The following is a 23,045-nucleotide window of genomic DNA, read 5'->3' on the forward strand; positions in this document are numbered from 1 at the left end:
CCTTCCGGCTCTTTGAGTATATCAAAATGTCATCGATAAAAACTACCACGAACTGATCCAAATATTGTTTAAAGACTCTGTTCATCAAGTCCATAAATGCAGCCGGGGCATTGGTCAATCCAAAAGGCATAACCAGAAATTCATAATGCCCATATCTGGTTCGAAATGCAGTTTTTGGCACATCCTCAGATTTGATCTTCAGCTGATGGTAGCCTGACCTCAAATCTATCTTGGAGAAGACTTGGGCGCCTTGCAGCTGATCAAACAGGTCATCGATCCGAGGTAGGGGATATTTGTTCTTTATGGTTATCTTGTTCAATTCCCGGTAATCGATGCATAGCCGCATACTCCCGTCTTTCTTTTTCACAAATAGGACAGGAGCTCCCCATGGCGACGCACTGGGCTGGATGAACTTTTTATCCAGGAGTTCTTGTAGTTGTACCTTCAATTCCCTTAACTCAGCAGGGGCCATCCGGTAAGGAGCCTTGGAGACTGGCCCCTCTCCTGGTGCGAGGTCGATTGTGAATTCGATCTCTCGGTCTGGGGGTAATCCTGGTAATTCCTCCGGAAAGACATCCGGATATTCTCTGACTACTGGAATATCTTCCAGTTTGGTCTCTTTCTGGATATCCATTACACAGGCCAGATAGGCCATACACCCTTTTCTCACAGCCTTTCCAGCTTTCAAGGCAGAAATAAAGTGTAGTGTAGGAGCGTCTTGAAGGGGTATATCGCCCTGAAAGAAAAATTCTTGCTCCCCAGGTATCCGAAATACCACCTTCTTGTGGTAACAATCAATGTGGGCGTGATACTGTGACATCCAGTCCATGCCCAAGATAATATCAAAGTTTTGCATGTCAAGCTGTAAAAGATTTGTCTCTAATTCTTTTTCCCTATCTGAATTATGCAATTTTTATATTTAGTGTCAACAATTGCGGTTTTCTGAAGGGGTGTAGCAACATGCCATGGTTCCACTAATTTCTCAGATGTGCTATGTAATTGTCTGGAAAAGCTAACCGACACGAAAGAATGCGTAGAACCAGAATCAAATAGAATGAGGGCAGGAACCAAGTTGACCAGAAGTGTACCTGTTGCCACTTGATCGCTAGCACTGGCATCCTGTCGAGTCAGTGCGAAAACCCGAGGGTTACCCCTCGATCTCTGGTCCTCTGGTGCAGTATGTCTGGGCTCGTCCTTCTTTCGGCTAGGGCAGTTGCGGGCGATGTGTCCTGTCTGCCCGCAAGAATAACAAGCTCCGCTCTTCTTCATGCAGGTACCCCTGTGGTTTCCGCCACAGGTGGGGCAGCCTCTGCTCTGTCTCTTCTTGGGCACAGACCCCTTGTTGCCTCCAGCCCCACTACTCGGTGCTCCTGATGACCGGGTCCTCTTCAGGTCCTCCCTCTCTCTCCCGGACCGTATCAGGTCAGCCTCAACCTTCAAGGCTCGGTCCAGTACATCTTTGTAGCTTGAGAATAAATGGGAGGATATTCGGGACCGAATCCCGTACCTCAATCCCTGCTCAAACCGGTTCACCTTACTTCTCTCATCCTCCATGAACTGGGGGCAAAATCGTCCCAGTTCGTTAAATTTATTGGCGTACTCCAGAACGGACATCTGGTCAGTCTGGGTTAGTGTCAAAAACTCATTCTGCTTCGCCAGGTGCACTGAGTCCGGAAAGTATTGATTGTAAAACATCCTCTTAAAGTCCCTCCAGGTGAGTCTGTCAACGGCATAAGCCGTCTCCATGGCCGTCCACCAGTATTCGGCGTTTCCTGTCAGCATAGAGGTCGCCAGCCGGACTGTCACCTCATCAGGAAAGTGGAGGGCTCGGAACATCTTCTCTATCTCCCGGATCCATGTTTCAGCCGCCATAGGGTCAGACCCACCCTCAAAGGTCGGGGGGTTCAGTCGGCGGAACCTCTCATAGCAGGAGTCTGCTGATGGCATAGCGGCCAACTGCATCATCTGCTGCTGTTGCAGCACTTGCGCCATAAGCTGATACACTCCGGCTAGGCCTGCCTGACCTGCTGCAGACCGTGGAGTATCCGGGGAAACTGACCGCTCGCTGGGCTCCGGGGAGGGTGGTCTCCGGTCGTCATCCATATCTTCCTAATGATCACCTAGCAGTCAAAAATTTTTAAAGTGAGGTTATGATAAACTAGCATATTATAACATTTTCTATGACGGTGACATTCTTAACTATCCTTTTCCTCAGGCATTTTATGGTTATTCTATTGTTTAACCTAAGGCTCTGATACCACTAGATGTCACGCCCCGGATCCGGATCCGTGACACGGCCGTGCTATTGCCGACTATCGCCCACATTAGCACGCAGCCTCATACAGGGGTAACAGGTAGCCAAAAAGGATTCATCCTTATATATATATTAAAAGTTTGCAGTACAACCTTCAAGTTTGAAACCAAAAATACAGAACTTCTATGCTATTCAAATGTACAGAAGTATATAAGCTTCTCCAAAAATACGAAGCTGTGTAACAAAATAAAAACATATCTGATGGCGATCACTGGTGAGGATCTGAAAGAAAACGAAACATAAACAGATGTGAGCTACACGGCTCAGTAAGTAATCCTGCATAATCCTACCGGATCAACCAGTAGACTAAACATGTAAATCAGGGTTTTGAGAAGCTGACATGCATGTTTATCTAATAATCATCCTGGCATAATAAGTATGCAATTTAAACAAAGCAGTAGTGCAAATCACAAAATTTTCATATTATATGCACATGAAACCGTGCCCCCCGGCATGCCGTGGTCCTTTTACTCTCGGATGCTACTGCGAAGTCAGACTCGGCCACTGGCGGGGCCAGCTCAGTTACTATTCAGCCACTGGCGGGGCAAGCTCAGTTACTATTCAGCCACTGGCGGGGCAGGCCCAATTCCAATTCAGCCACTGGCGGGGCAGGCCCAGTTACTATTCAGCCACTGGCGGGGCAGGCCCAGTTACTATTCAGCCACTGGCGGGGCAGGCTCAGTTACTATTCAGCCACTGGCGGGGCAGCTCAGTTACTATTCAGCCACTGGCGGCTCAGTCATTCTCAGTAGCATCTTTGAGCCCATTGTAGTGCCTCTGGGCTAGCTAAGACTTTATAAACTTACATGCATGATTATAATATCAGTATCATCATGTTGCATACATAGCCATAGCTTCTGGGATCATTAAAGTTACTTATGCATTGTAACATATCATGTATGAAACATATATACTTAAAATAAATGCTTAGGGAACAGTAATAACATAACATGATCCATAACAGGATTAGGACAGGTTACTTACAGTGATTCGTTTTCTCCCAAGTTTCTTACGTCCTGGTGACGGATCCTGAGTCACCTAAAATCACATTATAATCATGCATGTAAGTTTATAAAGTCTTAGCTAGCCCAGAGGCACTATAATGGGCTCAAAGATGCTACTGAGAATGACTGAGCCGCCAGTGGCTGAATAGTAACTGAGCTGCCCCGCCAGTGGCTGAATAGTAACTGAGCTGCCCCGCCAGTGGCTGAATAGTAACTGAGCCTGCCCCGCCAGTGGCTGAATTGGAATTGGGCCTGCCCCGCCAGTGGCTGAATAGTAACTGAGCTTGCCCCGCCAGTGGCTGAATAGTAACTGAGCTGGCCCCGCCAGTGGCCGAGTCTAACTTCGCAGTAGCATCCGAGAGTAAAAGGACCACGGCATGCCGGGGGGCACGGTTTCATATGCATATAATATGAAAATTTTGTGATTTGCACTACTGCTTTGTTTAAATTGCATACTTATTATGCCAGGATGATTATTAGATAAACATGCATGTCAGCTTCTCAAAACCCTGATTTACATGTTTAGTCTACTGGTTGATCCGGTAGGATTATGCAGGATTACTTACTGAGCCGTGTAGCTCACATCTGTTTATGTTTCGTTTTCTTTCAGATCCTCACCAGTGATCGCCATCAGATATGTTTTTATTTTGTTACAGAGCTTCGTATTTTTGGAGAAGCTTATATACTTCTGTACATTTAAATAGCATAGAAGTTCTGTATTTTTGGTTTCAAACTTGAAGGTTGTACTGCAAACTTTTAATATATATATAAGGATGAATCCTTTTTGGCTACCTGTTACCCATGTATGAGGCTGCGTGCTAATGTGGGCGATAGTCGGCAATAGCACGGCCGTGTCACGGATCCGGATCCGGGGCGTGACAAAAATAAGGTTGGATTGAGAGTTATAAGCACTTCTATTACTTGCTGTCAAGAATCTGATAGCAGGACAGCCGATAACAGAGCTTAAAAGTAAGGCCAATGGCTGTTAGAGGAGAAGGATGAGCTGGGTAAAAATCTAGAGCCTTTAGGTCTTAATTTAGAAATCCAAAAATAGAGAAAGTAATGTATAAATATGAATGGAGACTTTAAAAAATCAAAAGCAGCAGATTCCAGTTAGCAAGCAAGTATTAATGGAACAGAAGAATGGACATCTGATGCTAATCAGGTATCTAGCAGCTAATAGTCAACATAATAAGCAGCAGAGAGAACAGAATGAGTGGTGAAAGAAGAGGGAATACTCAAAGACAGGAGAGAACAAAGTTAAAATCCTATTATGTTTTCCGAGCAAAGATTTGAGTCCTTTCGGACTCTTACAATTATGGAATAAGTTCTCCTTGAAATCCCATTGATTGACCCTTGTCAAGATTACTGATACCCACAGCAACTGCAGTGCATACTATTCATGCTACATCAACATGACTACCTGGTCTCTTCATAATTCTAAAACTAACTTTATACTGCTTTAAAGGCGACATTCAATAAAATCAAGGCCGTTGGATGAAGTTGTGGTGGCCTGTTGCCTTATGGCTGTTCATCACATCAGAATGGTGCCCTAAAATGCCTAGCTTGCTTGCCATTCGATCTTGCGGTCACAGCCCTTCGGTTATGATGTTTATGGGTCGAAGTTTGTGCCCTCTGTGTCCACCTGTGGGCGATAAAATCCTTTCTTCAATAGCCATTGTATCACAGAGGATCCTAAACTGCTCAAGCTTGCAACCTCGAGAAGATATACGGGCTGTTCCTATCGAGCCTTTGAGAGCTTTATTGCATGTCTGTGATTGTTGGGAACAATCACTACAGGAAAAATAGGTAAATTCCTGACACCCAACTACCGACGCTAGGAAGAAGCATCGGTAATTTGGCTGGTGCGCCAAAATTTGCTGATGTGTGCCAATAGCGTCAGAAGATACCAAAATAAATACGACATTTTAGAAAGCATCGTCCGAGGCCGATTCCCAACGACGACGCTTTCTAAAGCGTCTGTCGGAGGCATTCCCAAAAAAAAAAAAAAATCCACACCATTCTCCCCATCTCCCCAACTCCTCCAACCGCTCCCTCCCTACAAAACCCTAACCCCCTCCCCTTCTCTCTCAGTCGCTTCTCTCTCTCTCTCTCTCTCTCTCTCTCTCTCTTTTTCAATCGATCTATGACTTTGATCTCGGGGAAGGCGATCGCCACCTCTGCTTGACCTCTATTTGCCGCAAGGGCTCAGGTATTAATCTCTCCGAGCTCCCTTCTCATTCGAGATCTACTGTTCGTTTCTTTTTCTTTGCTCAGCCTCTATTTGCCGTACGGGCTCAGGTATTGATCTCTCCGAGCTCCCTTCTCGTTCGAGATCTGCTCTTCGTTTTTTTTCTCTGCTCGGCCTCTATTTGCCGTGCGGGCTCAGGTATTGATCTCTCCAAGCTCCCATCTCGTTCAAGATCTGCTCTTCGTTTCTTTTTGTCTGCTCGGATCTGTTATTGTGGATGAGATTTAAGTTATTCATCTTCGATTTTAAACGTTTTGGCATGCTATAGTGGCAATCTGTTGATGGATTAGGGTTTTATTGCTCATTTCACTGTTTTAAATTTGTTATGCTCTTCTTTCTGAATTTTGGAGATTTTTCCGTTGATTATGTTTAGGAAGCTGATCATTGTTCGATCTATCATCTCTCTCTCTCTCTCTCTCTCTCTCTCTCTTAGGTCAAGGGGTTCTTTTTGATGATCAATCACCTGGCAAATCTATGATAGCTTTTCTTCTCATGGTGGTTGGTGGGTATATCAAATACTTTTGATGATAGCTTTTAAATTTTTCTTTCTATTTTCTGAGATATGATATTTATTTGGCAATGAACCACTTTTTATACTTCTGAGGCTTATATCATTTAGATGAAAAGTAGAAGCACTGATGACCCAGATGGAAAGTAGAATCACCAAATGCTTGCTGTTGTTCATGGAGGAAGGTTTGAACAGGACTAATATTCTTGTTGCAGAGGACTAAAAAAGCAAGAATGGAAGATTATAGTAGTTATCAAAAATTTATATGGAGACCAGGAGAATGACCTCTGACCTTTAAAAAAAAAATTCTTTTCAAATATTTTTTTAAAAAATAATTATAATGACGCTTTAAAAAAATAAGCAGTTAAAAGTAGACGCTTTCAAGCGTCGCTAACTGCTCGACACGTAAAAGCGTCGGCTTTTAGCGATGCTTTTAAGTGTTGCTAAAAACCGCCCTCTAGTGACGCTTTTCAAAAGTGTCGGCAAATTTTTTTTCCACCCTCACCTATCCGATGCTTTAGAAAGCGCTGATGGAAAAAATATCGACATTTATAAGCGTCGATATAGGCTTTAAAAAGTGTCGGAAAAAATAAGTTTTTTTATAGTGAATTATATCCTACACCATATGCACCATGTGGCGCTGCACCACGCCAATCTCAGACACTTGTTCTTGTGGGCCAATCATTGAGATGAGTACTTGATGAATGAATCAATCACACCAAAGTAGCTTCATGAAGAGAAAGCAGGAGTACCATGGTGTGATTGATTCCTTGTATGATGCTTGTGTGAAGCTGCTTTGGAGTTCCTTTTTTTTTTTAAGGCTTAGAAAGAAGACGAGGCATTTTGCAACATGTGTAAATGTTTTTTGGCAAATGCAGTCGCTAGACTCCTTTATGGGTGCTATATATATTATTAGATAGGATTATAACCACAATTAGATATTTGGATATGAATTTGATAATTGTCTATCCATATTTGTATCTGTTTCTGTGATAAATATGGATATGGATATGAATATTAGTCGGATCCTTAAATTTATATCTATATATTTCGAATATTAAAATGAATCTAAATGGATATTATCTATCTACTTTCACTTTCACTCCTAAAAGTACATACGGTATATTTGGTACTTCATAATAATGAATTTATTCTTGATGTGAACCTAACCAAACCAGCTATCAGATCATGGAAAAATATGGATGATGGCAGCCAGTTGGGCTTATTTGTTTTTTTTTTTATTTGATGAAATATGGAGGAAGCGAGAAACTCCCCCCCATTATTTATTAGAAAAATAGAGTTGAAAAATACAGAGCAAATTACATAGGGGATGGAAGGATGGATTGAGGTTGATTACAAAGAGGGGGTAGGGCTTATAAAAATGAGTACAGGCTCTACAAGAAGCTCCGGGGACCTGTTCGCAGATTCCTCTTCCCCAATCTGAGCCCCATTACCTAAATTTCTATCTGGAATTGAAGTCAGTTTGTTTGTTAGTGGAATATATGTAGGTGCTGAGAAGCTGATCAGTGTGGATTCTTAAACGTTTGTTTCTAGGAGAGTGATGTGGACTTTAATGCTTTGATATGCTCAGACAAAATAATGCATGGTTTTTTTTTTTGGAATCTCTCTATTTAATAATTTATCTTCAGATTAGAAAATATTGTTCATGCGTGTACTAGATTTTTTTTTTGTTGGTTGTAATGTATTTATAGATTAGATAGATTGTCGCATTAACTTTTCTGATTTAGCACATACAATGCTTCTGAATTCTTTCATAACTTCTTTATGAAGGTTTTATTTATTAATATCCTAGATGAAGATTCCTTTTGTACTACAATTATAAATAGAAAAGGTTCCAATCATTGCTTCCTTATGTAATTTGTGAGAAAAATGTTAGAACAGGGGGTTCGAGATAGTTTCATTCATATGCCATCAATTATTAAATTGGTCTTGTACCCTAAAAAATCCTGTTATTGAATTGATCATTGTCATGCTGCCAAGGCAGCCTAAATTGATTAGCATATTGCCTAAGAATCTAAAACTATATTATAACTCTGTTGCTCTGTCGCGATTCTTATTAATGATAGAACTTTAAATATCAACATTAGATGTCTTATGCTGGAAGACGTACTATATAGATCGCTTGTTTCCCTTTTGTTTTCTTTTTGAATCTATATTTTACCTTTTGAACCTGAACTAGTTGATCCCAAAGTCCATATACAATTCTTCTCGTTGCAAATTTTGTCGATATTATTTGTAAAAGTGCGGCCATTATCCGAAAAAAGTTAGCAATAGAAGGGCCTTTACCAGCAAGCTCCAAGGATTAGCAGGAAAGAGACTATTTAATCTCAGAATGTGTACATGACACCCCCTGATTTGCAGCCAAACATGATCATGCTGCCAATCTTTTTTACTTTACAATCAGGGGCAAGTCCAATGCATAAGGCTGACATTTTGAGATTGGCTAGTCTCCTCCCACAAGAGGGAATCACATCTCATCTGAATCCAAATAATTTGGGTTCAATTCATACTGTTATTCTTAACCACAACTTTCTTTTTTTCTCACTAAACCAGCATCTGCAACTCTATATAGATTTCTTTTCGTTTCCGTTTTCCATTCTCATCTGGTAGTTGCATTCTTAGTTGACTATATTCACTCACTTTATGCTCATAAATTGCCATCATCCCCAAAACAGCATCACAAATTAGGTAGAAATATTGCAAGCAATTATGGCCATATTGACACCCTTGTTGCTTTATGATCTGGTCTCCACCGAAAACCCCCACTAATAGAGAGAGAAAGGGATGTCTGATGTTCTCAGAAGCCTCCTCCTTGAGAAATTTTTTCTATGTTAATCAACCAAGGAAAATGCTACTATGAGGCTCCCATTGCATGCACAAAAAAGTTCTTTGGATCCAGTTATACTCATTTGGCAACTTAGTATTCAACAATTACATCTTATGCACTAATTTCTATGATTTAGACTAATCCCCTATCACAACATAGCAAGTGAGCTTGTCATGTGCATGAAATATCGGAGCCCCCTATCATGACTATGTAGAGATTTGCTATTGTCTACTTTCGGACTACGCTCAAGTCCCCCGCTTTGAGGGCAAGGCCAAGTGACAATGGCTCTCATGAATCAGTAGTTGCAGGCATAGGTAAGAACAGTGACCACCACTTTCTTTTCCATTGGTAATTTACCAAATCCATTCTATCCACTAACTATAATCACTGTAGTGCTTACAGTGGGTTAGAGTCTACATATATGGGCATGTCGGTCAATAACCAATTCACCATTGAAGAATCCCATTGCTACAATTTCCACTCTGACTAAACAAAAAACCTAACCTAGCATTAGTTTTTTGAGCAGACCTAACCTAATATTATTTTTCAGGCCATAACAAAAGTTAGGGCACCAACTAGTCTAAATTATTTGTTGTTAAAGATCTTTGAAGCAAGACTCACCAGCAAAAGAGACCCAAAACAAGCCTCTACTACAGGGGAAGTTTAAATATAACATCAATGCTTAACTACAATAACCCTCACAGCATCCTCCCTGAAACAAGGTCTAGGTGCTTGAAATCTCTGCCCATAATTTACTGCAGCTCACTCAGGCACAAGGCCTTTCAAACACACTTTTTAAAGATCTAATGCTTCTTTTTCGGTTGTTTGTAAAAATCATTTGGGTTAATAACATTTCGGCTTAATTATAATCGTCTTATGATGAGCTGCATCTAGATGGGTGCATAAAACTCTTCTTTCTACTCTTCTGGTCATTTATGTCTGCATACGCTTGCATAGAATGCACATGTCAGATGTTTTGGATGAAAGTAGGAGCATTCCAAACAAAGAGAATATTAAAAGTTATCATCTTTTCTAGAAATCCAAAAGTTTTGCATAATCCAACTTGTCATGATTGATGTCGACTATACTAATATGAAGCCAATAATCAAGATGTGTTGGAAACAACATTACGGAGGATAATCATGTGTAATAGCCAATATTGGAATTTATTGTATGAGGAAAATGCTTGATGAACTCAAATTCAAGACAAATTTAGAAATAGCTAATGTGTAATCAAATTTCTCATTGACATAGCATCAATTCGATGCATCGATACCATTCTATTGAAAAAGTGTAAACAATGTTAGCTCTCTCAATATATCCTTTTCTTGAGTTTCAATAGCATTATTCTACTAAGTGTACCTTTCTAGTATTACAAAAAATTCCACCCATCCTCTGACGTGATAGCATTGGTTCAATTTTGCAGAAGCTGGAGCAATAAATCAAAATTAATCATATCATGAGTTGTTAATTGTGCAACATAAGCTTGACGAGTTGCCATATCGTGTTACATAAACTTAAAAAAATGCTATGCTAAAAACCAGTTGCTATACTGTGCCACATGTAAGCATGAGAATGATGTACTACTAATGCAAAGCATTTTTACAAGCTATCATTATCTTATCTTGAATTCGACACAAAATGCAGAATTTAAAAACTTATATAAATTTTTCAACGATATTCTTCACAATCCAAAATAATCAATTTGATGAGGCTTAGATTTTTTTCTTTTTTTTTTTTTATTTGAGTGATGGGTGTGAATTTGCATGCATGTGTTTTTGCATGCTTAACAAAATTGTGTCAAACATATATGTCCGAAGATAGTTGATGTATTATCAAAATTTTTATCACTACAATCAGTTCATGGTCAACTCTAATGTATTTGTGCTGCAATGTCTCTTAATTCATAGATATTATGAGCTGGATATTCTCTGATATTATTTATAACAATTCAGAGCCCCACCAAAAATAATCAGCCAAAAAATATTATTTAAATTTTTTAATACTATATAAGTATTCAGGATCCATAGATGAATAACTGATATCTGATTAAAGACATATATGTACGGCTTCTTATAACAATAAATAAAAGCTAATAAAGAAAGGGTTAAAAAAAAATTGAAGTAGAGTGGAAGGCACGAACCTTGAACCCGGACCAGCCGGTAAGATTCAGAAGACTCCAAATTTTACCGCTGGCGGTATAAAAAGCGACAGGGCCCTTCCATGTGACGCAATCCACCCGTCGGAATAACAAACACGTGGCGCCATCTTACTTTATGATCAAGCTGCCCCTTCCAATCTTACCTTGTGCTCCGTGTACCTTTCACGTCACTTATTCCCGATCCCATCCAACGGCCAGGCTTCTCCGATCCGACGCAGACCTGCTCGGCCTTTAAGGCCCCCATCCCTCTTTATAAATGCCTTTCCAGGCACCGACTTCCTCCTCCTCTTTCGACTCTCCAAAGATATCTGAAACCCTTCTTGTTGGCTTTTTCCGTACCTAACTCCATGAGCCTTCTCGACAAGCTTTGGGACGACACCCTCGCCGGCCCCCAACCCGACGCCGGTCTCGGGCGCCTTCGGAAGCCCTTCTCCCTATCTATCCGCCCGCCCTCCGCCCGAGGTCCGGCGAACTTTTACAGTTCTTTTCTTTCCTTTTCTCTTTCTTTTTTCTGACGTTGTTTTGAGATAGATCGGGGATCGAGATGCTGAGATCTGATTCGTGGTTGTGATGGTGACAGAAGAGGCGGCGGCCGGCGGCGGGGGCGGTGGAGGGAGATCGTACGGCGAGGAGGAGGAGCCGAGGGTTTCGAGGGCCATCATGATAAAGAGGCCGACAGGGCGCCCGTCTCCGGCGAGCGGGACTCCGCCATCGTCCCCGGCCGGATTTACTCCTCCGGTCTCCCCCTTCGCCGGTAAGAGCTTTGGGTTTTTTAAGTAGCAGAATAACGTAGTCCCTACTCCTAGTCCTTGGTAGTATACCATAAAAGCATCTGGGGATCTCGAGGGTATTTTGGTCACTTGAGCATTTGTGAAACGCAATGGGAAACGACTTCCTTTTTTGCTTCTGCTCGCTCGCGTTTGTGGACGGATTATCTGGAAACGCGTTTCTTCTTTTCGAAAGATCTAGAAGAGCCTGCTTTGTCGTTCTTTTGATCGCATTTAGGGCAATTTGGTCATTTGCTTTTTTGTTTTAAATTTATGTGATCTCTTTTATCTGACCATGCGATGGTGATCAGGTGGTGGAAGAGGGAAGGAGTGGAACCGCTTTAGGAGGAAATACGAGAGAAGAGGAGGAGAGACGGTGGGGGTGGAAGAGGAGAGTTCTTTTCCTCCGTTTGAGATGTGAGCTCTCCATGGGAGCTCTGGACCTACGCCCACTCTCATGAGGGGAAGACTCTGTAGCTCATCATGGGACATATATGATATATATATATATAGAGAGAGAGAGGGGGGGTGGGATGTTTCTGGAAATTGAACCGAGCAAAGAGCAAGTGACAAGTCGGACTGTAGTTGTCCTATGTAATTATGTTTGGTTGGAGAGCTATGTTACTATGTATGTGTCTTGTTTGTTTTTTTTTCCCCTCTAATTTTAGAGAAAACTATCTATATTGAGTTTGGGTTTTGAATTATGGACTATTTTATTTTATTCTTAATGCGGTGAAGGTGCAAGCTGTTCGCAGGCTAGCCCGAGTCTAGCTTGTTTGATAACGAAACAAACCAAGCCTTGTTCAACCTGGACTCGAGTCAGCTTGGAATATCGATATATAAATAATTTATATATACACATTATTTTAATTATTATTATCATTAGAAGATTAAAATATAATTATGATTATTATTTTGAAGCATATAAATGAAAGTTTCAGATGATCTTAAATCCTTATTAGCTCTTCTAAACAGGCTGTTCTCAATAAAATTAATGAGCCAGTTGAGCTCCAATTGTAGCTGTGTCCATGATTGGTGCAATGATATGCGATCCAATTTCATATGGTTATTGTTTGTATCCTTGTATTTTATAATAATTTAGGATTTTATCCAAAAAGACTAGCTGGAATATAATTTTTTGAGCTTTTTATATAAGTAGTACTCAAGATTTATTTAGCGAATAATCGATATGGAACTAAATATACGTTCGCAGGAATGCTGATAATTTTACATAGAGCCCATTGAATTACTATCGTCATGACAACTATGAATTGGAGAGGTCTGACTTCTAATCACAGCCCTTCTGCATATCATAAACAATAGTGATCGAAAGAAAAGTCCTTATTGGCCCCTCGAATCCTTGCAGAATCCTCTCCGCCAAGCCATCCGGGTCGTACTATTGTTTATGTTTGGATGCCGAGTAACTAACTATCCCTTGAATAACTTTAATTATTGGTATTTACCTCCTAACCATTGAATAATTTTATTCACTATTTAGTTGATGTTCTCATAGTTAGTGAGATATAGCTACCGAAAAAGGGCAAAAATAGTGTTGGAGAGAGAGCCTTGGATAGTTAAAATTATTCACCCTTCTCCTGAAATATCCTTAATCTAGCTAAATACCTTTTCCACTTATTAACCAAATAAATTTATTCACTATTTTTTGAGTGATGTTTGATTGATTAGTAATTTTATCCACCCTTTAATGAACTTCCAAATGCATGCCTGAACTTCAACATCCAAAACTTTCGGTTGGCCCGGCCTTGGAAAGATCGTGGTCATCTTAGGGCTCGTTTGGTTCGCGGGAAAAGAAGGGGGGAAAGTATGGTCAACGGGAAAGTAATGAGATGCCTCTTGTTTGGTTGGAGTTTTCAAAGGAGAGAGAAGGGAAAGTTATATTCCCATGGGAATGTGATTCCCACATTTCATGGGAAAGTCTTTCCCATGAGAAACATGGGAAAGTTACTTTCCCATGAGGCGGGAATCACTCCATTTTTACTTTTTCCTAAAAAGTCCTTTCAGCATTAAAGAAGCATTAAAGAGGCATTAAAAACCTAATTTTTATTAAGGGCATAATAGAAATTATATATAACTTTCCTAGGAAAGTGGATGGCCAACCAAACATAAGCACCTTGGAAATTTGTCACTTTCCCATGATCAACCAAACGAACCAAAAGTACTTTCCTAGGCATCCTCTTCCTAGGAATTTGTTTCCCAGAAATCATATTCCTAGGAAGGAAAATGCTTCCCGCGAACCAAGAGAGCTTTAGGGATACAAAGGAGTACTTTGCGAGGGCAAATCTATTGCTCCAGGCCAACTTAGGGATATTTTACTGTTTGACTCCTTTTTGGGTTATCATGATTCATCCGGTTCACCAAAAGGAAAAAATAAAAAAAATTGCAACTGTTGGTATTTCCGAGAGTAAGCTGAGGGACACGGGTGCGAGGGACTACCAACTCCCTGAGACAGCATAGCACTTTCATGCCTATCGATTTAATAAACTTGAACCGGGTCTGGGTTGACCCAGAAACACAGCTACAGGAATTTTGCTCCTCCATCCCTTTCCAAAGCTCTCTCCACCGGCAATCTCTCGCTGCCTCCAAACCGCCGCCAAATCTCTCCTGGAAGAGCAAAACGCTGCGACCGCCGCCGTCCCCCCCTCATTCCTCCGCCCCCGCCCACCTTTCCCCGCCGCCTCCCATTCTCCTCCCATCTCCGGCGCCCAACTCACCAAGTCGGGCCTCCCCTCTGCCGTCCCGTCCTACCGCTTTGGTCCAATCCAGCTCCCCAACAGCGCCCGCAAGGTCTTCGACGTAATCCCCCACTCGGACCTTGTCTCATGGTCTGCCCCTCATATCCAACTACGTCCGCAGCGGCCTCACCCGCGAGGCCCTCCTGGCCTTCAAAAAGATGCGATCTTTAGGCATCCGGAGCCACGAGTTCGCCCTCCGGACCCTCCTCAAGGCCTGCTCGGACTTCACTGCTGGCACCCAAACCCATGCTGTCGCGATCGTCGCTGCGTTCGACTCGACGTCTATGTCGCCAACACCCTCGTTGTAATGTACGCTGGCTTCTGTCACGCCCCGGACCCGGATCCGTGACACGGCCGTGCTATTGCCGACTATCGCCCACAGTAGCACGCAGCCTCATACAGGGGTAACAGGTAGCCAAAAGGATTCAAACTTATATATATATATTGCCGACTATCTTTTTCTTTCCCTTTTTCTTTCCTTTTCTTCTCTTCTCCTTTTTCTTTTCTTCTCCTTCCCGAAGCTTCCTCTCCTCCCTTCTTCTTCTTCACCGAGACCCCCTATCCCACTGAAGAAGGAGGGAATGGGGCTCCGGCCGACTGCAGCCCCCTGCCGAGAGCCAGCAGCGACTGCGTCCGAGAACCGTGTACGGAGTCCCTCCTCTATTTTATTTTGGAACAGGAAAAATAAAGAAGAAACAGGATGATCAGGGAGCTTACCTGGGGATGAACTACGGTGCCTCCTGCTCCGATGCTTCAGCCATCGTCCTAGAAAGTCTTTGGGGAGGAAGGAGAGCGGTAAGGCTCTTTTAGCTGGGGTGAGGTGTCACCCCCAGCTTTCTCCTGTGAAGGATCTAACACCTGGGCCTTCCTCTGATCCCCACCTGGCCCTAGTCAAATCCAAGCATAAGGCAGGAGGTGGCAGCCATCAAACGGGCTGCCAACCATGGGCCCAGTTAGCCTATTAGATGTCATGGCCCAATGTTCAAATATGGGCCCAAAAAGAAGTAATTGGGCCCAGTTGATTTTTGGGCCCAGGTATTACAGCTTCGGCCTCCTCTCGGACTCCCGAAAGCTGTTCGACGGCATTGCCGGCCAGAATGTGGCTTCATGGACTGCAATGCTTGCGGGGTATGTTAAGAATGATCAGTGTGAGGAGGCAGTTGGGTTGTTTAGTGAGATGGTGATGAGTGGAATCTCGTATGTTTTGAATGCTTGCACGGGCTCGCAGGATTTGCGCCACGGGAGAGAAGTTCATGGTTACGTCACTAGGCTTCGCTATGACTCAGGCCCATTTACCGTCAATGCACTGGTGGATATGTTTGCAAAGTTAGAAGATATCGAGGCCGCAGCTACAGTTTTTAAAGGGATATTTCGGCCTGATATTGTTTCATGGAATGCTTTCATTGCTGGGTGTGTTCTTTGTGGACATGATAACTGGGCTTTGAGGTTGTTTTTGGATTTGAAGCACTGTGGAATGCTTCCAAATGTGTTCAATTTGTCTAAGGCTTGTGCTGGGATGGGGAATGTTATATCTGGGACAGCAGATACATAGTACTCTGATCAAGGCTGGCTCTGATTCAGACATGTTCGTGGGTGTTGCGATTGTTGATATGTATGCCTAATGTGATCGTCTAGGACATGCGAGGAAAGCCTTTTAACTTGATCCCTGTGCAGGATTTGATTTCGCGGAATGCTTTGATCTCGGGATGTTTAGGAGGCTTTGATTTTCTTCTCTAAGATGAGGATGGAGGGTTTGAGCATTAATCTGACCAGCAGTTCTTAAATCTATTGCAAGCTTTCAGGCTCCTAATTGGAGTAAAGAAGTTCATGCCACTTGCTTTCAATGCAGAATTTTTATCAGATCCGCATGTTGTAAATGGTGATGCATATGGGAAGTGTAATTGCATAGAGGAGGCAGCAGGAGTTTTCCGGGAATGCCCATTTGGAGATGTGGTGGCCTTCACATCCATTATCACAGCTTACTCGTCTGAGTGGGCAATGGGAGGAAGCTATGAAACTTTTCTGTGAGATGCTAAACCAGGAGCTTAAGCCAGGTTCATTTGCCTTAAGTAGCCTGCTCAATGCTTGTGCTGGTTTATCTGCTTATTGAGCAAGAGAAACAAATACATGTTCATGTGCTGAAGATGGGGTTCATGTCTGATGTTTTTTCTGGGAATGCACTTGTCAGCATGTATGCGGTATGTCAAGTGTGGGGAGCATCGAGAATGCATCCTTAGCTTTTTCTGAGATACCTGAGAGGGGGATTGTCTCTTGGTCTACGATGATTGGAGGGCTTGGACAACATGGGCACGGGAAGGAGGCATTAGATTTGTTCCAAAGGATGCTTGAAGAGGGTGTTGCTCTGAACCATATAACCTTGACTTGTGTTCTTTGTGCTTGTAACATGCTGGTCTCATTCATGAGGCATAACGATATTTTGAATCAATGGTAGAGCTGTTTGGCATTGAACGGAATCACGAGCATTATGCCTGCATGGTTGGCCTTCTTGGCCATGCTGGAAGACCAAACGAGGCAATGGAGCTTGTAGATAGCATCCCTTTTGAAGCCAATGCTTCAGTATGGGTAGCACTCCTAAGGTCATCCAAAGTCCATAGGAATATAGAATTGGGTAGGAAAGCAGATGAGATGCTCTTTGCTCTGGAGCCAGATAAGTCAGGAACCCATGCGCTTCTCACTCATATATATGCTTTGGCTGGTATGTGGGATGATGTTGCCAAGGTGAGAAGGTTGATGAAAGCTAGCAGGGTGAAGGAGGAGCCTGGCATGAGTTGGATGGAGATGAAGGGCAGAGCGCACACTTTCTTTGTGGGTGATAGAAGCCATGAGAGGACACCAAAAATATATGCTGAGTTAGAAGACTGGGTGAATTGATGAACAAAGCTGGGTATGTTCCTACTGTAGATATCGACCTCCATGACATGGAGCAGGGTCAAAAACAGGCGCTTCTTTCTCACCGTAATGAGAAGCTTGCTGTTGCATTTGGGTTGATTAGTACACCAGCTGGAGCCCCCATCAGAGTGAAGGAAAATCTTCATGTGTGTGAGTATTGCCACACAGCATTCAAGTTCATCAGCAAAATTGGTCTCAAAGGAGATTATCATAAGGGATACCAATCGTTTCCATCATTTCAGGGATGGGTCATGTTCTTGTGGTGATTATTGGTAATGTGTGAAGGAATAAGGACTGTTTCTCATATGAAGAGATTGCATTCTATTTATGCAAAGACTAGCAGGAACATGGAAATTAACTAAGGGTGAGATTTGTAGCTTGGTGTGATATGATTATTTTAGCATGACACTGTTTTTTTTTTTGGCAGGAATTGGGAATTTATTCAGTTTGGTTGAATAAAGTTGTGAAGACTCTTATTTGGTTTGATTCATAGGACTCAGAGCCCAGGTGAATGAAGAGATTTTAGAAACATCCATAATTTACCCTCTGATGTGGCTGTACAACAGATCATGTCTCTTGTATATTTAATTGACATGATCTATTACTATATTGGCAAGAGTATAATTCCTTGGGAAGGGCAATTCTCCTCCAATTTTTTTTTATTGTTTTAACCAATGGGTTGCCATATATTTTACCCCATTTGATAACTGATTACAAGATAAGAATGTACCCAGTTTGTTTTGTATACTGAAAATCTCATTTATTTAGTAGTTTCATTATAAAGATTCAGTGATACATGTTATGCTGTATAGTTTATTGCATCTTGCTGCTCCCACCTTCATAGGTTTCAGACTGCTTATTTCTACAGAATTCTGCTGCTCCTGCTGACATTGCTTAAAATTTTCAGTGGACAGTCATGGAGAGTGATCTCTGTCCGATTATTTTTAGCGGACACTTATATTTTTGGAGTGGATGTTATGAATCCAAGTTCAGCTTGAATTTGATTAAGATCTAGAACTGGGACTCACAAATCAAGATCCACCATTAACCGTACAAATTGGTTCAGCTCGAGCATAAATCGTCATATCTAAGCCTGGTGTGTTCTTCTAGCACTCTATTTTGTTTATAGGTGTTATGGATCCATCAACAATAACAATATTCCATGAAATAGTAATATTCCCTGATTTTCTTGTTACCACCTTTATTCCTCAACAATCTTGTATTCGTAATCAATAGATATGGTCTTTGATTGAACTGCAGCGATTAACACTCCCTTAAGGGACAGTCAATAAATATGACCAATATGGTCTTGTTTTCATTACATTGCAGCACAAAAGGTGTTGGAGGAACATCACCAATTCTCAAGAGATGATGTTCCTTTCTGGTTCAAGCTTACTTCTAGCAGGTCCGAAAGCTTCCTAATATCTAAATATACTCTCGCTATGTAATACTTTTTGCTGATATTATTAGTTGAACCATATGGAACATATACAAATGCATCTGCATGCACACACACATGCATGCATGTATGCAGTTCCTTTTTTACTTTTTCCTTCATTTTTGTGCTAACCCAAAAATATGTAGGAGCATGCCTGTAAATGAATAGTATGTGTGTATGTAGTTCCTTTTTAACTTTTTCTTTTGTGCCAACCCAAGAATATATAGAAGCTTACCTGCAAATGAATAGAATGAATGAATTGGTTTCTCAACAATATTCCATTTTTCAACCTTTGTCAACACCTCACCTTCACCTGTCCATCTTACCAACATGAACTTTGTCGAAGTCCAGCTTATCCAACATGTACTTAGTCAGCTGAAAAGGTGAAATGGGGCTCGAGCTAGTCCTCGTGTACGGTCATAAAAAACAGGTCCAGGATTTATTAGAGCTAGTGCAATATGGCTATGATTCAGTATGGTTCACCAAGAGGGAAATGAGATGGCTTATTCTAGTGAGGTTGGGAGTTCATCAGAAACTATGTATATATATATTGTTGCTGTGGTCCAAACCGAGAACGATTGGCACTGCGGTGTGAACGGGGTTCCGTCTGAGTTGTCTTGGTTGGTGTTGGTTGCGCTCCAGCTTCCGCCAAGAAACCTGCAAACAAGCCTTGCACCACCAGGGTGGTGATGGCCCTCCGACGGTCAAGTCAGAGGAGATTGGAGGAGGAGGAGAGGTGATAATCGCAAGTAAGAGAGTGCTCTGGGAGATATTGCTCCACCTCCCCCCTTTCTCCCCCCAGCCGCATATATACCTGGCTTGGGGGTCTCTCAGGGGGGTTTCGTTATCGTGGGGCACGATGGTGTGGCCATGACATGGCCGTTACAGGGCGTCGTGGAGCAGCACCGGGTACGGCCACGTCAGGGCATAGTGGGGCTTCCGCTTTGTACGGCTGATGCAGGAGATCGTGGAGCCAGCATCGGATACAGCCGTTGCAGGGAGTAGTGGAGCAGGAGGCCGCGGCGTGCCTCTGGGGAATAGCCTGTCGTTATCAAGAGATCTCCGACTCGGGGTCGGAGCGCTGGATCAAAGGGCAGCCGACTCGGGGTCGGGCTGCGGAGCCGAGGATGTCCGACTCGGGGTCGGATTGCTGGATCAAAGGGCCAGCCGACTCGGGGTCGGGCTGCGAAGCCGAGGATGTCCGACTCGGGGTCGGGCTGCGGGGCCGAGGATGTCCGACTCGGGTCGGATTGCTGGATCAAAAGGGCAGCCGTAGTCTTCCTGGGCGCGCGTGCCGGTCACGTGGGGCATGGCGGCTTATTCCCCCGTAACAGTAGCCCCCCCACTTCCGAGACTGGAACCAGAAGGGGAACAGGTGAAGGGAGTGATGTTTCGGGATTGCCGCCGTTCCTCGGAGAGGCGCGCGCGCTTCGAGCTCCCCGCCTTTTAATGGCGTATGGCGGTTATTGCTGACCCTGGCAGTCTGAGGATTTCGGCCGGACACTCCTTCCTTAATGGTGTCGATTCGCCTTTGGGGCGCGAGCGACCCTTCGGCAGCCAGGCGTCCTCTAGCGTCATCGAGGCGTCCACTTGCCTTTCCGCCTATTTAATTCGCGGGGCCTTTCCCCGTCCGTCTCTTCTTTACAGATATTTTCCAAGTTTCCCCTTTGCCTGCTGTTGCTGCCTGTCGGACTGTTCACTTGTTTCTCCTTTGGCGCTCTCCGGAGCCGTTTTACCTCTTTTCCGGTGAGTTTTTCCCATTCTTCTACTTAGGGCTCTCCATAACTTTCTCCTCTTATACTAGTGTACTCCAGTCGCTCGCGGTCTTTCCCCTTCCTGTCCCGTCCTGACCGTAGGTTTATTGGCCATTAGGAATGGGCGAAGTGAGAGCAGACCAAATTAAGTCGGAGCTGGTCGCCACACGACTTAGACAGACTTGTGGCTCGGTACCACTTCCCGAGGCCTGCAACGCCACGCTCCCGGGGGCCTGAGGAGAGGATGTCCCATCCTCCTCCGGGGAAGATCGCCATCAATGAGGGCATTCTCCAGGCCGGGTTCCGCTTTCCCCATTCGAACTTGGTCATGCAGGTGCTACGGGGTTTTAAGAGTGGCCACGACGCAACTGGTGCCGAACTCGTGGCGGGCCCTGACGGTCTTCCAGGTTCTCTGCCGTATGCACGAGATTCCCCGCCACCCCTGAATGTTTTTTGGGAGTTCTACAGCCTGAGCGGCCCACCCCCAGGAACAAAGGGTGGTGGTGCTTCGCAGCCGCGGCGAGGATGCGGCCTTGTCAAGGAGGCTCCCTACCTCCATTCACAAATGGAAGGAGCGCTTCTTTTTTGTTGATGCAGATCCCTCTTGGGAAATCAGGGCGACCTGGGAGACCCGATGAAGTCTCCGATCGGCCTATCGAGACTGTCAAGGGAGGAGTCCGATGGCTTGGCCGCCTTGAAGGGGTTGGTTGCCGAGGGCCAGCTCCCCCGGTGGCCCGCTTAATTTCCGAGGATACTTTGGTGAATGTCGGTCTGAGCTCGGTCCCCACCGACCGTGAGTCCGCCACCGATTCTTTCTTGACTTTTTCCCTTCTTTCGTCCCGTTCTTTCCCTTTGGTTCTCTCGTCTCCCGACCTATCCCGTCCTTTTTGCAGAAGATCGACGACGTCATGGCGGTCGGCTGAAGACAAAGCTGTTGGTTAGGGCGTCCCTGCTGGAGCAGCCCCAGAGGAGGAACGAGCTCTTCCCGAGCGGGGCCCCACCCCGGCGAAGAAGTCGTAAGGAGGTGCCCTCGGACGCCGACCGACGAGTCCGGGCCCCACCGATCAGGGAGTCGTGGGCACGGACCGGCAGCTGACGCTGTATCAACCCTCCGGTGGTAGATTGCGCTACTTCCGGAGTATCATCCGAGCCTGCCCGAGACGGACGGGTCGGGCGTGATCGGTCCCCGACCCGGCCCTTCGACTCGGTCGGGCTCCTGATGACTCGAGGAGGGACGCGCCGAGGCCCCGACCGAGCGGGACCCTATCAATTCCTGGGGTGACCCCCGCCCCGAGCGCGATCGGCCGGACTCTTCCCCAGGCGATGGATAGGGGTAAGGCTGCAGAACACCCGTCCGGCTCTGGGGAGAAATCGGGGTCTGCCTTCACTACCGATGGCGCCCGATAATCTCATCGAAACAGTGCTGCTGGAGAAGGACCGTCGGCGGGTCCGAGAGTTGGAGGTCTCTGACGTTGGGGCTGCCAGCTGTGTCTGTCTCATGTCGGTGAGTGTTCTTCTGGCCGCTTTTCACCATTTATTGGCTCTGTTGTTCTCCGCCTGACTCCCTTATTTTTTCCTATTTCTTAGCTCGCCCAGTACATGATCGTCTGGAGGAGTGCTACAGGAACAGGCGGGGCTTTCTGGCGAAGGCCGAGGACCGGTGAAAGCAGTGGAAAAGGGAGGCCAGGCTGTGGCAGGCAGGACGACCGGGGACTTCGAGGCGAGGCTCCGGGAGGCCGAAGAGCGGGCACTCGGCTTTGCTGCCCTCGAGAAGCAACTGTTGGAGGCTCAGGAGCAGGCTCAAGGTTGCCTCGGGTCTCGAGGGCGAGGTCAAGAAGGCGGATGAGCGGGCCGAGAAGCAGTCCCGGAAGGCTGCCGACTACCGGGAGAGGTGGGAGAAGGCCCAGCGGTCAGCCGACAACGCCCGCAACCGAATCCGGTCTCTTGAAGCTAAGCTGGGCGAATTGGAGTCGGCCTTGGAGAAGTCCCGTGCGAGCGATCAGGAGCTTCATTCGCGCCTGACGGAGGCTGAGGCTGCTCGCATTGCTGCCGAAGCGAAGCACAAGGAGGCTCGGGCTGAGCTGCTGAGGGTCTCCACCGAGGCGGAAGGCCGGATTGTGGCGAAGGTCTTGGAGGCGAAAGCCCAGATTATGGAGCGGGCAGAGGCGGCGCTGGCCGAGAGGAGTGCGGAAATCGGGCGTCAGGCGGTAGAGGCTTATCGCCAGTCCGCCGAGTTCGCTCATGATATGTCGGAGGCAGTACAGACCTATCGTCAGTCCGACGAGTTTGTCCGTGACGCGTCGGACGCGGGGGCCGAAGCCTTTATCTTAGGCTTCG

General features: G+C 44.8%; 2 protein-coding genes and 2 pseudogenes across 2 annotated transcripts; 3 read left to right on the top strand and 1 right to left on the bottom strand.

The window, feature by feature from the left end:
* Positions 1–1,418: 1,418 nt before the first annotated feature.
* On the bottom strand, positions 1,419–2,103 carry LOC120105556. The gene is made up of 2 exons (XM_039118125.1): positions 1,508–2,103; positions 1,419–1,434 (listed from the first exon to the last, which is right to left on the bottom strand). The coding sequence occupies exons 1-2, from the start codon at positions 2,101–2,103 to the stop codon at positions 1,419–1,421; spliced, it is 612 nt and encodes a 203-aa protein (XP_038974053.1).
* A 9,221-nt stretch (positions 2,104–11,324) lies between these two features.
* LOC103719715 (dormancy-associated protein homolog 3-like) lies at positions 11,325–12,574 on the top strand. The gene is made up of 3 exons (XM_008809082.4): positions 11,325–11,548; positions 11,667–11,840; positions 12,165–12,574. Exons 1-3 carry the CDS (start codon positions 11,434–11,436, stop codon positions 12,272–12,274), a joined length of 399 nt encoding a protein of 132 aa, XP_008807304.2. The 5' UTR covers positions 11,325–11,433; the 3' UTR covers positions 12,275–12,574.
* A 1,802-nt stretch (positions 12,575–14,376) lies between these two features.
* On the top strand, positions 14,377–15,028 carry LOC120105557 (annotated as a pseudogene).
* Positions 15,029–15,038: 10 nt separating this feature from the next.
* Positions 15,039–18,831, top strand: LOC103719728 (annotated as a pseudogene).
* Positions 18,832–23,045: the final 4,214 nt, after the last annotated feature.

Source organism: Phoenix dactylifera, unplaced genomic scaffold (genome assembly GCF_009389715.1).
Source record: "Phoenix dactylifera cultivar Barhee BC4 unplaced genomic scaffold, palm_55x_up_171113_PBpolish2nd_filt_p 000311F, whole genome shotgun sequence".
NCBI classification, from domain to species: Eukaryota; Viridiplantae; Streptophyta; class Magnoliopsida; order Arecales; family Arecaceae; genus Phoenix; species Phoenix dactylifera.

Coding starts and splice junctions, on each gene's coding strand:
- LOC120105556 (XM_039118125.1), bottom strand. CDS start 2,103: ATGGATGACGACCGGAGACCACCCTCCCCGGAGCCCAGCGAGCGGTCA.
- LOC103719715 (XM_008809082.4), top strand. CDS start 11,434: ATGAGCCTTCTCGACAAGCTTTGGGACGACACCCTCGCCGGCCCCCAA. Junction 11,549..11,666: donor CCGCCCGCCCTCCGCCCGAG/GTCCGGCGAACT, acceptor TGATGGTGACAG/AAGAGGCGGCGGCCGGCGGC. Junction 11,841..12,164: donor TCCGGTCTCCCCCTTCGCCG/GTAAGAGCTTTG, acceptor GATGGTGATCAG/GTGGTGGAAGAGGGAAGGAG.